Source organism: Phascolarctos cinereus, unplaced genomic scaffold (genome assembly GCF_003287225.1).
Source record: "Phascolarctos cinereus isolate Bilbo 61053 unplaced genomic scaffold, phaCin_HiC Scaffold_2;HRSCAF=192, whole genome shotgun sequence".
Lineage (NCBI taxonomy): Eukaryota > Metazoa > Chordata > Mammalia > Diprotodontia > Phascolarctidae > Phascolarctos > Phascolarctos cinereus.
The window spans coordinates 283,963,539-283,976,131 of record NW_027555625.1 but is presented as its reverse complement, the minus strand read 5'-3'; the positions used below and the strand labels follow the sequence as shown (position 1 = coordinate 283,976,131).

The following is a 12,593-nucleotide window of genomic DNA, read 5'->3' as shown; positions in this document are numbered from 1 at the left end:
TTGTTTGTTTGTTTGTTTTGTTTTGTTTTTAGCATTCCTTGTTATATAGGCACAAAGTACAGCCTTGCTGGTCTATATTGCTATGTTGGGTCACTTCACAGTGCTGGGGTGGGGATACTGCTATTGGGATAACTCTATCCAATTTCTTTCATTTTTGTAGATCTGCAAATAGGGTAGAGTAACTAAGACTTTGGTCCAGGGTGTCAAAATTTAGATTGGCATGGCACTACACCTCTTCTTAGTACCCAGTTAGCAAGAACAATTAGTTAAAATAGAAAGGTACCAGATGGTGTGCTTCCCTCCAGGTGAGGTGTTCTCTGGCCTGTCCTTAACCCATTCCCTATACCATTCCCTAGTGGTGGGCCTCCCTAGCAGTTGCCTTAGAATATTAGGGAGGATGTGAGGGTAAAGGGAAGGATGGGGGGGGAAGGCAATGTTCTCCCATCTTAGTCTCTCTGTGGTGCTGGCCTAGGACACCCAAACTGTTACTGGTCTTAATCTGTTCTAAAACATTACTCTCATCATTTCCCCTTTGTTTCAAATGCCTTCCTCCCTCCTCTTTGCTTTTCCAAATCCCATTCTTCAAAGCCAACTCAAAAACCACCTTGTCCAGTAAGTCTTCCCCGATCAACTTCAACCCACCTAAGAATCAAAGATGTTAGAGCTGGAAGGGACCTTAGGAATAATCTAGTTCACCCTCCACTTCCCTATTTTTACTCTGAACTCCTACATCACTTATATTCTGAAACATATAATCTAGCCTTTAATTATAAATTTAGTCTTATATTATTCTCTAATTAGTTGGTGTATGTTTGTCTAATCTATACAATCAGTCAGTCCCTCAAGGAAAGACACTCTGCCTTAGAATTCTTTTCTTATCTCCCATTGCAATGGGCACATAGTAAACAAATGACCAAGACATCCTTGTTGACTTTGCTTGTTGATGTTGTGTTGATTTGGTGTTGATTTTGGCTTGACTCCCTTTTGGGAAAATGGTCTCAGCCACTGTAAATCCACATCCTGCTCAGCCCTTGCCAAGATGACATTATTCATCCACCATCCTCTTTTACTCTTTCTTTTGTGAACACCCCATTTGGTCTCTGTCTATAAGCCTCTTCTGGCTTTTTCAGTGTATAGTCGTGTGGTCATCCTAGGTGCTACCAGGGGTGGGGAACCTAAAGCCTTGAGACCACATGTGGCTCTTGGTCCTCAAGTGCAGCCCTTTGACTGAATCCAAACTTCACAGAACAAATCCCTTTAGTAAAAGGATTTGTTCTTTAAAACTTGGACTCAGTCAAAAGGCTGCACCCGAGGACCTAGAAGGTGACATGTGGCTTCCAGGCCACAGGTTCCCCACCCCAGACCTATCCCATCTCTAATTCAATTTAACAAGCAATTAAGTGCCTGTTATAGGCCAGTCACTGTTCTAAAAGCTCAAGGGGGGAGGAGAGAGAGAGAGAGAGAGAGAGAGAGAGAGAGAGAGAGAGAGAGAGAGAGAGAGAGAGAGAGAGAGAGAAAACGAGAGAGAGAGAGAACATGCATACAACTAAGTAAATATAAAATGATCCTGAGGTGGAGGAAAGCCCTAAACAAGGGGGACCCAGAACGGCTATTGGAGAAAATTCTTCTTGGCTTGTTTCCATGCCTTCACTTCCCTCACTAAAAGGAATCCCCACCCCTCCAAGCCAATCTATCAATAAGTCCTCACATTTTAACTGCCTTAGGGTTTTTGGTTTATACCACACTTCATTCTAATGAGGAGGCAAGGATAGATAGGCCACACTAGTTTTAAATTGGAGTTTCTATATATCTCCTGGCTGTTCCATGAACAAGACAGTCTCCCAACTCCAGGCATTTTCTCTGGCTGTCCCCCAAGCTTGGAATACTCTCCTTCCTCCATTCTGACTACTGGCCTCCCTCGCTTCCTTTAAATCTCAGTTAAAATCCCACCATCTACATAAAACCTTCCTCAAGCCCTTTTAATTCCAGTGCCTTCCCTCTGTTAATTATCTCTGATTTATCTTGTTTATATATAGCTTGTTTTGCACATATTTTTTGTATGTTGTCTCCTCCATTTAGCTTGTTAACTATGACTCTTACCCAGAATCAAACAGAGATGTTTTTTGCCTTGTTATGGCTTATGTCAGGACAGTCTGAGCCTTTGAAGAGACAGTCTTGACATTGTCATAACCATTTCCCTCCTTTTTTTCTTTCTTAGCAAACTTCTATAATCAGGGCAGGTGAATTGAGGAAGTTTTTGTTGTTGCAATGCTAAATCTATTCATCAGTAGATTAATACTAAAACATCTCTGAGTTACTCTAATAGGATGCAAGTATGAAAAATCTTTCTGTTTTTAATCTGAATTTGTCATCAGCTCCATACACTAAGCAACTAGGTTAAATTAGCTCTTAGGCTTGCCATCCCCTTGCAAATAGTTAGATATTTGTGTATAAGATTAGGTATCTCATCCTTTTGGAATTATATGAAGATAATATATATCCTCAAAAGAAGGAGATAGGATAAAAATGTAAAAGTTTTTAAATTTAGTGAAATAGTAAACTTTGAGAAAGTAACAAAGACTGTTAGAAGTCTAAGAACTAGGATATATATGATTGGCTTTCAAATGTTTCTAACAGGATATACAGACCTTGAGTATGCTTTAGTAATAAATTTGCAAAACTGAATTAAGGATTTTACATATAAAATTGCATTAATAATTGTAAAGAATTTTTAAATCATATTTTTCCCTATTTTGAAGTTTCTGTCTGATAATATTAAAAGACAAAAGGGTATATTTTACAAGTCAGACCTTCATGGATCCTTTTTTAAAATTCTTCCTTAGCCTGTTGATAGCACTTTCCATATCAGATATAGAGGTTAAGTAAAGATAAAAAGAGCAAGTGGTATGTAAAAACTGAAATTCTCTGAAGTTTCAGGTGAATTATGAGTCCCTAATTTGATGTTCTTCTTATAATAGAATTAGCTCCATAAGGTTTGAGTTGGTTTTCACCACATGAACAAGTTATTGGAAAACCAGATTTAGGAAGCTGTACTAAATTGTATCTAGTCTTGTTACTGGCAGATTTCAGCAGAATTATCTAGAGAATCTGTGTAAGTGTCTTGAAACCAGAGAAGTGGATCTCCTAGAAGGAGCTTCCTCCAGAGCTGTCCTGAGAGCAAAGACTATTCCAGAATTTCCAAGGGAAACTGTTTCTGGGAATCAGATGACTACATATGACAGCTGGGACTCAAGATGAAATGCGCTGATTAAATGGACATTGGGGGTGGTTACAAGGAAACTTAATGTTATTTAGCACTGATAATCATTATTGTATCATATTGGCTTTTTTGTTTCATGGTGCTGATGTTTGCCTGGAAGAGAGGTATTCCCTAATTCCTTGTATTTATTGTTCAAGGAGCAGAGCCATTCTTCCTGCAAATTTTGGTTAGCTGAAATCTATTTTCTGTTTTTATTAACCTCACCTGATCAAAATCTGACTTAACTGTTAGACATTCCTCAGGTGGAAGCCAAAAGGAAGTTTGAACCTCCCCAAAATGATTTAGTTATTACCCTAGTTAACTATATAAGAGAGGATTTCCCTAACCCTAATTACCTTGGTGATATATAAATCTTCCCTCTCAATCAGTCCATTGTGAGCCCTCTAAGTAGTTTAATCTGTAACCTGACCTAGTTTACATATAGAGTCTGGTTAACAAGGTTTGTCTCTTTAAGGGATATATAAGATTATGACTCTACTTAACTAAGTTTGTTCAGCTTTTATGACATTGAAAGAAATATAGGTTTGTGATTTTTTGGTGATATTCCTGTCCACAATGCACCTGTTTCTTGATTGTAAGTTTACATTCCTTGACTTAAAACCTCTGACTTACTGGAATTGACCCCTCTGAGTATAAGACATTGGGGAAATTTTGTCAACAATCTGGTCCCTATCCCGCTTAAATGATTTAAATCAAGCTTTAGACAAGATAGATAATAAGGAGGATGATTCCATTGATTCAGTTTGTTTTTATGAACTCCCTTTGAAAACTCAGCTTTTTACTTCTGTAATTATGCTTTCACTACTACGAAAATATCGGGCTTGGAAAAAGTCCAAAGGAGGAAGTTGTAGAAAAAAAATGATTCATTACATTGTTTGGAAAAATCATTATACTGTTTAAATCCAACTTGATATGACCTGCACCCAGAATGTCTCCTGATCCCAGTAACTGTCTAGGAATGCTGGAGATGGCTACAAGGTATTTTGGGTTCTCCCAGGTCCTGGATCTACCCAAAACATTCTTGTTTGGAGTCTCCATGCCCAAGACTTGTTTAGGGTCTACCCACGATTGTGTTTTGTGCTCCCTTTGGATGACTATGTGCTATATCTTTATCAAATGATTTGTGTGTGACTCTTGGGCAGAAACCTTTGTCAAAATCCTGCGTGACATAAACCTACCAGACCCTGGAGGAGGGAAGCCACACCTCCTTTCCAGCTTGCTCTCCTCTACCAAATGACCTAATAAATTGCCTTCTAAAACTCTTTTAGATTTAGGGGTCTATTCTCACAAACAACAGCCAGTGCCTCTGCAAAGGCCCTGAAGCAATACAGGGAACAGAAATTTGGCTGGAACATAGAGAAAGTAATGAGAAATTAATCAAGAAGTATAATTTGAAACCAAATTATGAGGAGCTTAGGAAGAACGAGAAGAGTTTATATTGTATCATGGAGGCAATAAAGGAGCCATGAGTGGTGGGTGACATGGTTGGATCTGCACTTTAGGAATATATGTGTGGTGGCCAAGTGGAGGATGCATTGGGAAAGGCACGGATTAAAGGCAGAGAGACCAGCAATGCCAGAGCAGATAGAGGGCTAGCCTTGGAGTCAGGAAAAGCTAGGTTCTAATCTCATCCCTCACACATACTAGCTACTTGACCACATTTATTTAACTCATTTCCCACCAGCTGCATTCTTTGGACTGGACTCCATCATGATTGTGGCTCCCAGGAAATCTCATCATCCCCAGAAATCTCCTCCAGTGAGATTGTATCAGTTTTGGTATTTACATCTCTTACCCTCAGCCTGATTGGAGGCCTGGAGGATGGAGCAAAATACTCACCTCAAAGCCTCTATTTAAAGAGGGGTTCCCAAATGAGTCAACTTTTCATTTCCACACTCCTTGAATTAGATTCAACCTTGCTACCTTCTTCCCAGCCCCCCATTCAACTTCCTTTTGCACATTATCTTCCCCCACTGGATTATAAACTCCTTAAGGGCAACGGCTGTCTTTCTTTTTCTTATTTGTATTTCCAATGCTTAGCACAGTGCCTGGCACATAATAGGCATTTAATAAATACTTTATTCATTGACTCACTGACTGACTGACTGATTTAACTCTCAGTGTACTAGGCAACTCTCTGAGACTGAGTTATAGATAGCTTGCTGATATCCATCACTGGCAGGAATTTACACAACCAAAAATCCCCTTTACTAATGAAAACACAGTTTTGAATCCCTTTACCAATACCCTATACACCAAGCATACTCACACACACACACACACACACACACACACACACACACACACAGACACTCACAGTCATTTCATATACACACTCACTAGGAAAAAACCCTAAAAGTTTGAATAAAGACAACATGAGGCTACATTTTCTGCTTGTGAAATCTGAGGGCCAAGATCAGAGAAGAAACATAAGGAAATGTGATTCCTCACTGATGTCATGACTAAGAAGGGGGGGAAAAGAAATATATTCAGAACACTTACTAGTGATGTAGTGAGCTCTAGCTTTAACGCCGTGTGGACAAGGAACATCACAACAGTAGCTACAGTTGGCATAGCGAAAAACATGGCAGTATTGAGACTCTGAAGGAATCCAAATTTTTCCAATAATTTCTGCTCCTTACTTCTTAAAGCTTAAAGACAAAAAAAAAAAAGACAAATGCATAATGATCCCAACAGTTTTCCAGGTAGAAGTTCGAGTAACTCTGAAGGATCTAAGATTGAAACAAGATTGACATTAGAAGGCTCTATATGAAAACATGGCCTTTTCATACCTTTAATGATGGCTGAAAACGGTTTTTCCCAAGAGTACATTTTAATCAGCTTGATACAGGTGAGAACTTCACTTGTGATTCGGATTCGCTTATCACTGACCTCAGAAGCCTGATGGCATAGCCTTACAATAATCTTGGTCAAAAACCCCTGCAATTGGGATGGAATGATATTGTTCAGAAATCACTAATAAAGCAAATTTTTAAAGCAAGGTAGAGAGTTTTGTCCTATGCATAGGGATAGTCAAAGCTATTCCTGAAGAGAAATTCCTGAACTTGATTTAGAACCCTAAACTGACTGCATTGGGAGAATCAAGTTTAGTAATTCTAAATTCCAGGTTCCTCTTTAGGGTACTGAGTTATGGTGTGTGTTCTGTTATCCTTAAAGATAAGAATAGTTCTCTATAGATCACTTCCGGCAAATTTGTTAAAATTATTTGTTCTCTTTCCAATTTTAGTTGGAAAAAGTACTTGGAATGATCTGGTTTAATTGGCTCTCACATCAGGCTTTCTACAGATTCTGTTTTTCACTGCTCTTTTTAAGTGTTACTTTTCATAATCTTTCATCCTTTCGTGTAACATTTTACAAACAGGTTTATATTTTTAACTGGTGTTGTCCTGGGCTGCACTTAGTAATAAGGCCAAGTGATTGATGAGTGAGGTAGTGTCTAGGGTCTTTTGGGATCCTGATTGCGGTAACTGTTTACATCAGTTAATAAACTTCTGTAGGAAATTGTAATATCAGAATCAATGTCTTCTCCCATGTCCATTTCCCTTTTTTTTTTTCCAGCATCACTAGCTTGGTTAAATGGGTCATTCGGGAGTATTAAACTTTCATGCAGTGTCCTATCTTTTCTAATTTATTGTTTACTTTGCTATAAATACTCATGATGGTACTTCACACAAATGTATGATTTGGAAAATGGCTTTCATATCATCAACCACATATTTCTTACCTGTTAAGATATAGTGAATTTTATCCTTTCAGATATAATACTAGCTTCAGTAGCCTCTGTTATTATGTCTTTAGGAGGTTTTAGAATCTTGAAGAATGACAAATTAACTGCTACTTTCTAAGGAATCATTGGTAAGTATGCAAGTTCTAACTTTTATTTATGAAAAGTTTATGAGCAGATGGGGCGTACTCATTATTTGTAAAGAGGCTGATTTTTAACCATCATTTGAAAAGCAAATGATTTTTAACTGACATTTGTAAAGACACTGTTTTCCTTTTATGACTGGAGAAAAACTGTGAGAAGACAGAGAAAAACCATATTCTCTAAGAGGATGGAGTTCAATTTTTATATCTTTTGGATAAATTTTATATTTTATGAATAAATAAGGTTTCTTGAGAGACTTTAGCTGCTATCTAATGACGCTGAATGATGGGACTGTTTCAGAAGTAAGAAGAAATCAAAAGTAGACATTATTGTGCTAGGGGGACCATAGACTCTTATCTTCTTATTGATAAAATATCACAAATAATTATTTGTCTTTGTGTTATTCTTTGTTAACCTAATAAATTATATAGTCAGTACCTGACATTTATTTAAACCTAGACTATTAGGAGTTTTGATATATGAGGAGATGTGAACAATTGTTAGTAAAAAAAGAAGTTGATAGGTTTTGGAGCTGGAGGAGATCTTAGAGGCCATCTAGTCCAATACCCTCATTTTACAGATAAGGAGACTGAGGCCCAGAGAGGTTAAGTGACTTACCCAGGGTTACAGAGCTAATAAGCATCTGAAGTGGAATTTGAAGCCAAATCTTCTTGCTTCCAGTTACAGTACCCTATCCACTACATCAAGATTTCTCTAGTTAATTAAATAAGTAATATTTAATAAACTGGAGTAGGAGACTCAGAGATAACTGTTCAGTGAATAAAAATGAGTTTACAGTTTTAATAATTAATAAAGAAATATCCAAACATATCTCCTGTGTCACCTGAAGATGAGGGTGAATATGAATGAGTCAAGTAGGACAGAGGCATTATCATTCCATGTAGGCTACAACTGAGTGTGGTCAAAATTAAAATATCTTTATGCTTACTTTACATAGAATTTCACAGTTACAAAATACTTCATACATCTTTCCTCTTATGATCTTTATAACAACCTTGTGAAGCAGCAACGACAACTGATGGTGTCCCCATATTACAGAAGTGGCAGTACTGGTATTTGAACCCATGTCTTATAACTGTAAGTCAAGGACTATGCTCCCTACAGCTCACTATTTCTCATTAACAGAATTCGATTTAGCAGGCACTCAACAAACGTCTGTTCCTTACAAGGCCCCATGCTAAGTTTTGTTGGATAAAATGAAATCTCAATTATACTGAAATACAGTAGTCAGGAAACGTTTCCCACCAAAATGTATCTAGGGTGCCAGGGCTCCAAGAGATGCCCTAGTGAGACAGTGCAACACAGAGTGGTTTAAAAGAAAGTACATTACCTGCAGGGGAAACACCAGGAGGTAGCAGGTGATTCCTAGAAGCGCAGTAGGACCAAGAGTGAGGTAAGTGGAAACAGAAGCAATAATTATTGTTCCCAATGTGAGGGTAAGCAGAGGACCAAAGCAAGCCCCTTCAAACAGGTGATTGACGTCACTGGCAAAAAAGCTAAGGGCCTGCAATATAAGAATACATGCATGTACGGGAGTCCATGAACGTACCGAGCAAGGGATGCAATTCTCTCTATTGGAGGACAGAAGGGACTTCTTAAATCTTCCAGGGGTAAAGAAAAAAAAAAGGTTCTTTTTGCCACAAGGTCTTTTTTTCCTTCAGTTCCAGCATAAACCTAGAAGAAACACACTCATATTTCCCTACAGGTACAAGGAATGAGCAAAAATAGAATCCAGAAAGAAAAGACTTTTTTATTATGTCATTCCCTAGTTCAAAGACCTGCAGTGGCTACTTTTAAAACTACCCATTAGATCAACTGTCCCTGAGACCCCTCAGGTTACCAGTTGGCTTCCTTCTCTTCTGTAATTAGTACCCACTAGCCCGAAACTTATCTCCGCCACTGCTGCTCTGACCAAGCTAACCTCCTCATCTTACCTGTCTCTAGTTCTTCTGATGCCCTCTTTTATGCCTCCATTCATACCTGTTTCAAGTACTCTCCCCTTTCCAAGTACTCTCCCCTTTCCCTCTTCCTCTTTCCTTAGCCTCCCCAATCTTCAATACCAAGCTCATAACATCTCCAAAAGTATTTCCTGATCAATTCAACCCATAAGGATTTCCCCCTTATTTTGTATTCCTTGGCTATTACATATATGGCCTGTATTAAACCTGTCAATCACCTTTGCTGCTCATGTGTTTACCTGAGATGAGTCTCAAAGTGTTTCACTTGCGTAATACCTGTTTTGTTTGTTGTCACTTTTACACAGTAACAGATATTGATTATGTCCATATATGTATGGATTTTAAATTTATGTTGCTATGTTTTGTTACTGCCATCCTTACACTTATTAGAACTAGAATTTTATGTGATTTAGAGTTCCTATTTCTACTCTTTCGGAATTTTGTTTTTTTGCTTTTAGGCAATTGGGGTTAAGTGACTTGCACAGTAAATAAATGATAGAGTCAGTCAATTCATAAACATTTATAAAGCCCTTACTATGTACCAGGCAATGTGCAAAGCTTGGGGATACAAAAAGAGTCAAAAGACAGTCCCTGCCTTCAAAAAGCTTACACTCAGGACTTAAAGGAAGGTTTTCTGACTCCCAGGTACAGCATTCTTTCCATAAAACCACTGCTGTTTCCCCAAATATACTATATATTTTTCTGTGGGCAGGGACCATGTCTTGTACTTACTTTGTGTCTTCTCCTGATCCCACTGACATACCCACCAACTATTTTTCACTCAGTGCTGTTACATGGTTGGCACTCAATAATTGCTTATGGAATGAACTGTTTTCTTTTAGAGCCACTACCTAAATCTTTTTAAGTCATGCTTCCAATTTATTTTAGGACCACCCTGGTTGTTCTTGTGTTTCTATGATGGGCCATGGACTCAGGCTCTAACAATTTAAAGGACTTTCAGAAATCTATTCTGGAACTTGCCGGAGCGGAGCAACTTGCCAGGGGTGGAGCCAAGATGGCGGGGTGAAAGCAGTGACTTGCTTGAGCTCTACCCCCAAACCCCCCCAAATAACCCATAAAAATGGCTCTAAACAAATTCTAAAGCAACAGAACCCACAAAAAGACTGAGTGAAACAAATTTCCAGCCCAAGACAATCTGGATGATTGATCTAAAAGGTATGTCACTCTGGGTGGGGAGAAGAGTGCAGCGTGGCGTGGGCACGCAGGCCACAGTGAACCTGAAGCAGGCCTCAGAGTTCTGAATCCTGGACAGCTGTGGCAGTTTCCAGACTCCTCAATCCACAAATGCCAAAGACAACTTAAAAGGTCAGTGAGGAAAATCTGTTTCTGCAGTGCTGAGAGAGGAACGTGGGGTCTCAGCTCCAGTTCCCTGAGAGCGCAGCCCTGGTGGGGCAGCTGCCTCCTGAGCTTCTGGCCCACATACTGAGGGGGAATTGAGTGGCTGATCAGAGGGGAATTGCAGGGATCTCTTGCTTTTCCCATGCTTGGATCTGGGTCACAGTTCTGGGTAGCAGTCCTGGGGTGAGGAGGAGGGCTGGCTGGGTGGAGCTTGTAATGGCTGTGGATAGGAAACCCTCCTCACAGTTCCAGGAAAGAAAGGAGTGCTTGTGGTCACTAATAGACCACAGCACAGGCCAAGAAAGGAGTAAATACCTCGCCTCATAACATACCACCTTGGAAGAACTGAAAATTTACAGGTCCCTACAAGTACCTCTGAAAACAGCTGTACAAACCCCCGAACCTTGGGATAGTACATTCTCCACATTGGAAGCAGACTCTTACCTTAACAAAGAGTTTAAAACTCAAGTAATTGGCCAGGATCATGAGCAAGCAGCACAAAAAGAGTCAGACTATATTATCTTACTTTGGTGAAAAAGAAGATCAAAATATACAACCAGAAGAAGACAACAAAGTCAAAGCTCCTACATCCAAAGCCTCCAAGAAAAATATGAATCAGTCCCAGGCCTTGGAAGAGCTCAAAAGGAATTTTGAGAAGCAGGTAAGAGAAGTAGAGGAAAAACTGGGAAGAGAAATGAAGATGCAAGAAAATCATGAAAAACAAGTCAACAGCTTGCTAAAGGAGACCCAAAAAAATACTGAAGAAAATAACACCTTAAAAAATAGCCTAACCCAAATGGCAAAAGAGGTCCAAAAAGCCAATGAGGAGAAGAATGCCCTAAAAAGAAAAATTGGCCAAATGGAAAAGGAAGTCCAAAAGCTTACTGAAGAAAATACTTCCTTAAAAATTAGAATAGAGCAATTGGAAGATAGTGACTTTATGAGAAATCAGGACACTGTAAAACAAATCCAAAAGAATGAAAAATAGAAACAATGTGAAATATCTCATTGGAAAAACAACTGACCTGGAAAATAGATCCAGGAGAGAGAATTTAAAAATTATTGGACTATCTGAAAGCCATGATCAAAAAAAGAGCCTAGACATCATCTTTCAAGAAATTATCAAGGAAAACTGCCCTGATATATTAGAACCAGAGGGCAAAATAGAAATTGAAAGAATCCACAGATCTCCTCCTGAAAGAGATCCCCAAAGGAAAACTCCTAGGAATATTGATAGCCAAATTCCAGAGTTCCCAGGTCAAGGAGAAAATATTACAAGCTGCCAGAAGGAAACAATTCAAGTATTGTGGAAACACAATCAGGATAACACAAGATTTAGCAGCTTCTACATTAAAGGACCACAGGGCATGGAATATAATATTCCAGAGGGCAAAGGAGATAGGATTACAACCAAGAATCACCTACCCAGCAAAACTGAGTATAATCCTTCAGGGGAAAAAATGGTCATTCAGTGAAATAGAGGACTTTCAAGCATTCTTGATGAAAAGACCAGAGCTGAATAGAAATTTGACTTTCAAATACAGACTAAGTGGAACATGAAGAGGTAAACAGGAAAGAGAAATCATAAGAGACTTATTAGTTGAACTGTTTACATTCCTGCATGGAAAGATGATATTTATAACTCATGAGACCTTTGTCAGTATTAGGTAGTTGAAGGAAAAAATTATATGTATGTAGATAGATATATAGATAGATAGAGGGCACAGGGTGAGTTGAAGATTAAGGGGTCATATCTGGAGAATAAAATTAAGGGATGAGAGAGGATTATACTAGAGAAGAAGAAAGGGAGAGGTAGAATGGGGTAAATTATCTCACAAAAAAACAGAAAAGAAAAGCTTCTTACAGTGGAGGGGAAACGGGGAAGGTGAGAGGGAATGAGGGAATCTTATTCTCATAGGATTTGGCTTAAGGAGGGAATAACATACACATTCAATTGGGTATGGAAATCTGTCTTACCCTACAGGAAAATAGGGGGAGAAGGGGACAAGAGAGCAGGGGGATGATAGAGAGGAGGGCAGATTGGGAAAGGGGTAATCAGAAGTAAATACTTCTGAGGAGGGACAGG

The 12,593-nt window shown here is 38.9% G+C and overlaps 1 protein-coding gene across 1 annotated transcript in view; it reads right to left on the bottom strand.

Annotated features, from left to right (window-relative positions):
* Nucleotides 1-12,593, bottom strand: part of ABCC11 (ATP binding cassette subfamily C member 11) — a 75,838-nt gene that overhangs the window by 47,975 nt on the left and 15,270 nt on the right. The window contains exons 7-9 of the mRNA XM_020985113.2: nucleotides 8,521-8,694; nucleotides 6,073-6,220; nucleotides 5,783-5,931 (exon numbers count right to left, since the gene is read on the bottom strand). Of these exons, the coding sequence (XP_020840772.1) occupies nucleotides 5,783-5,931; nucleotides 6,073-6,220; nucleotides 8,521-8,694 (471 nt within the window). The remainder of the gene's footprint in view (nucleotides 1-5,782; nucleotides 5,932-6,072; nucleotides 6,221-8,520; nucleotides 8,695-12,593) is intronic.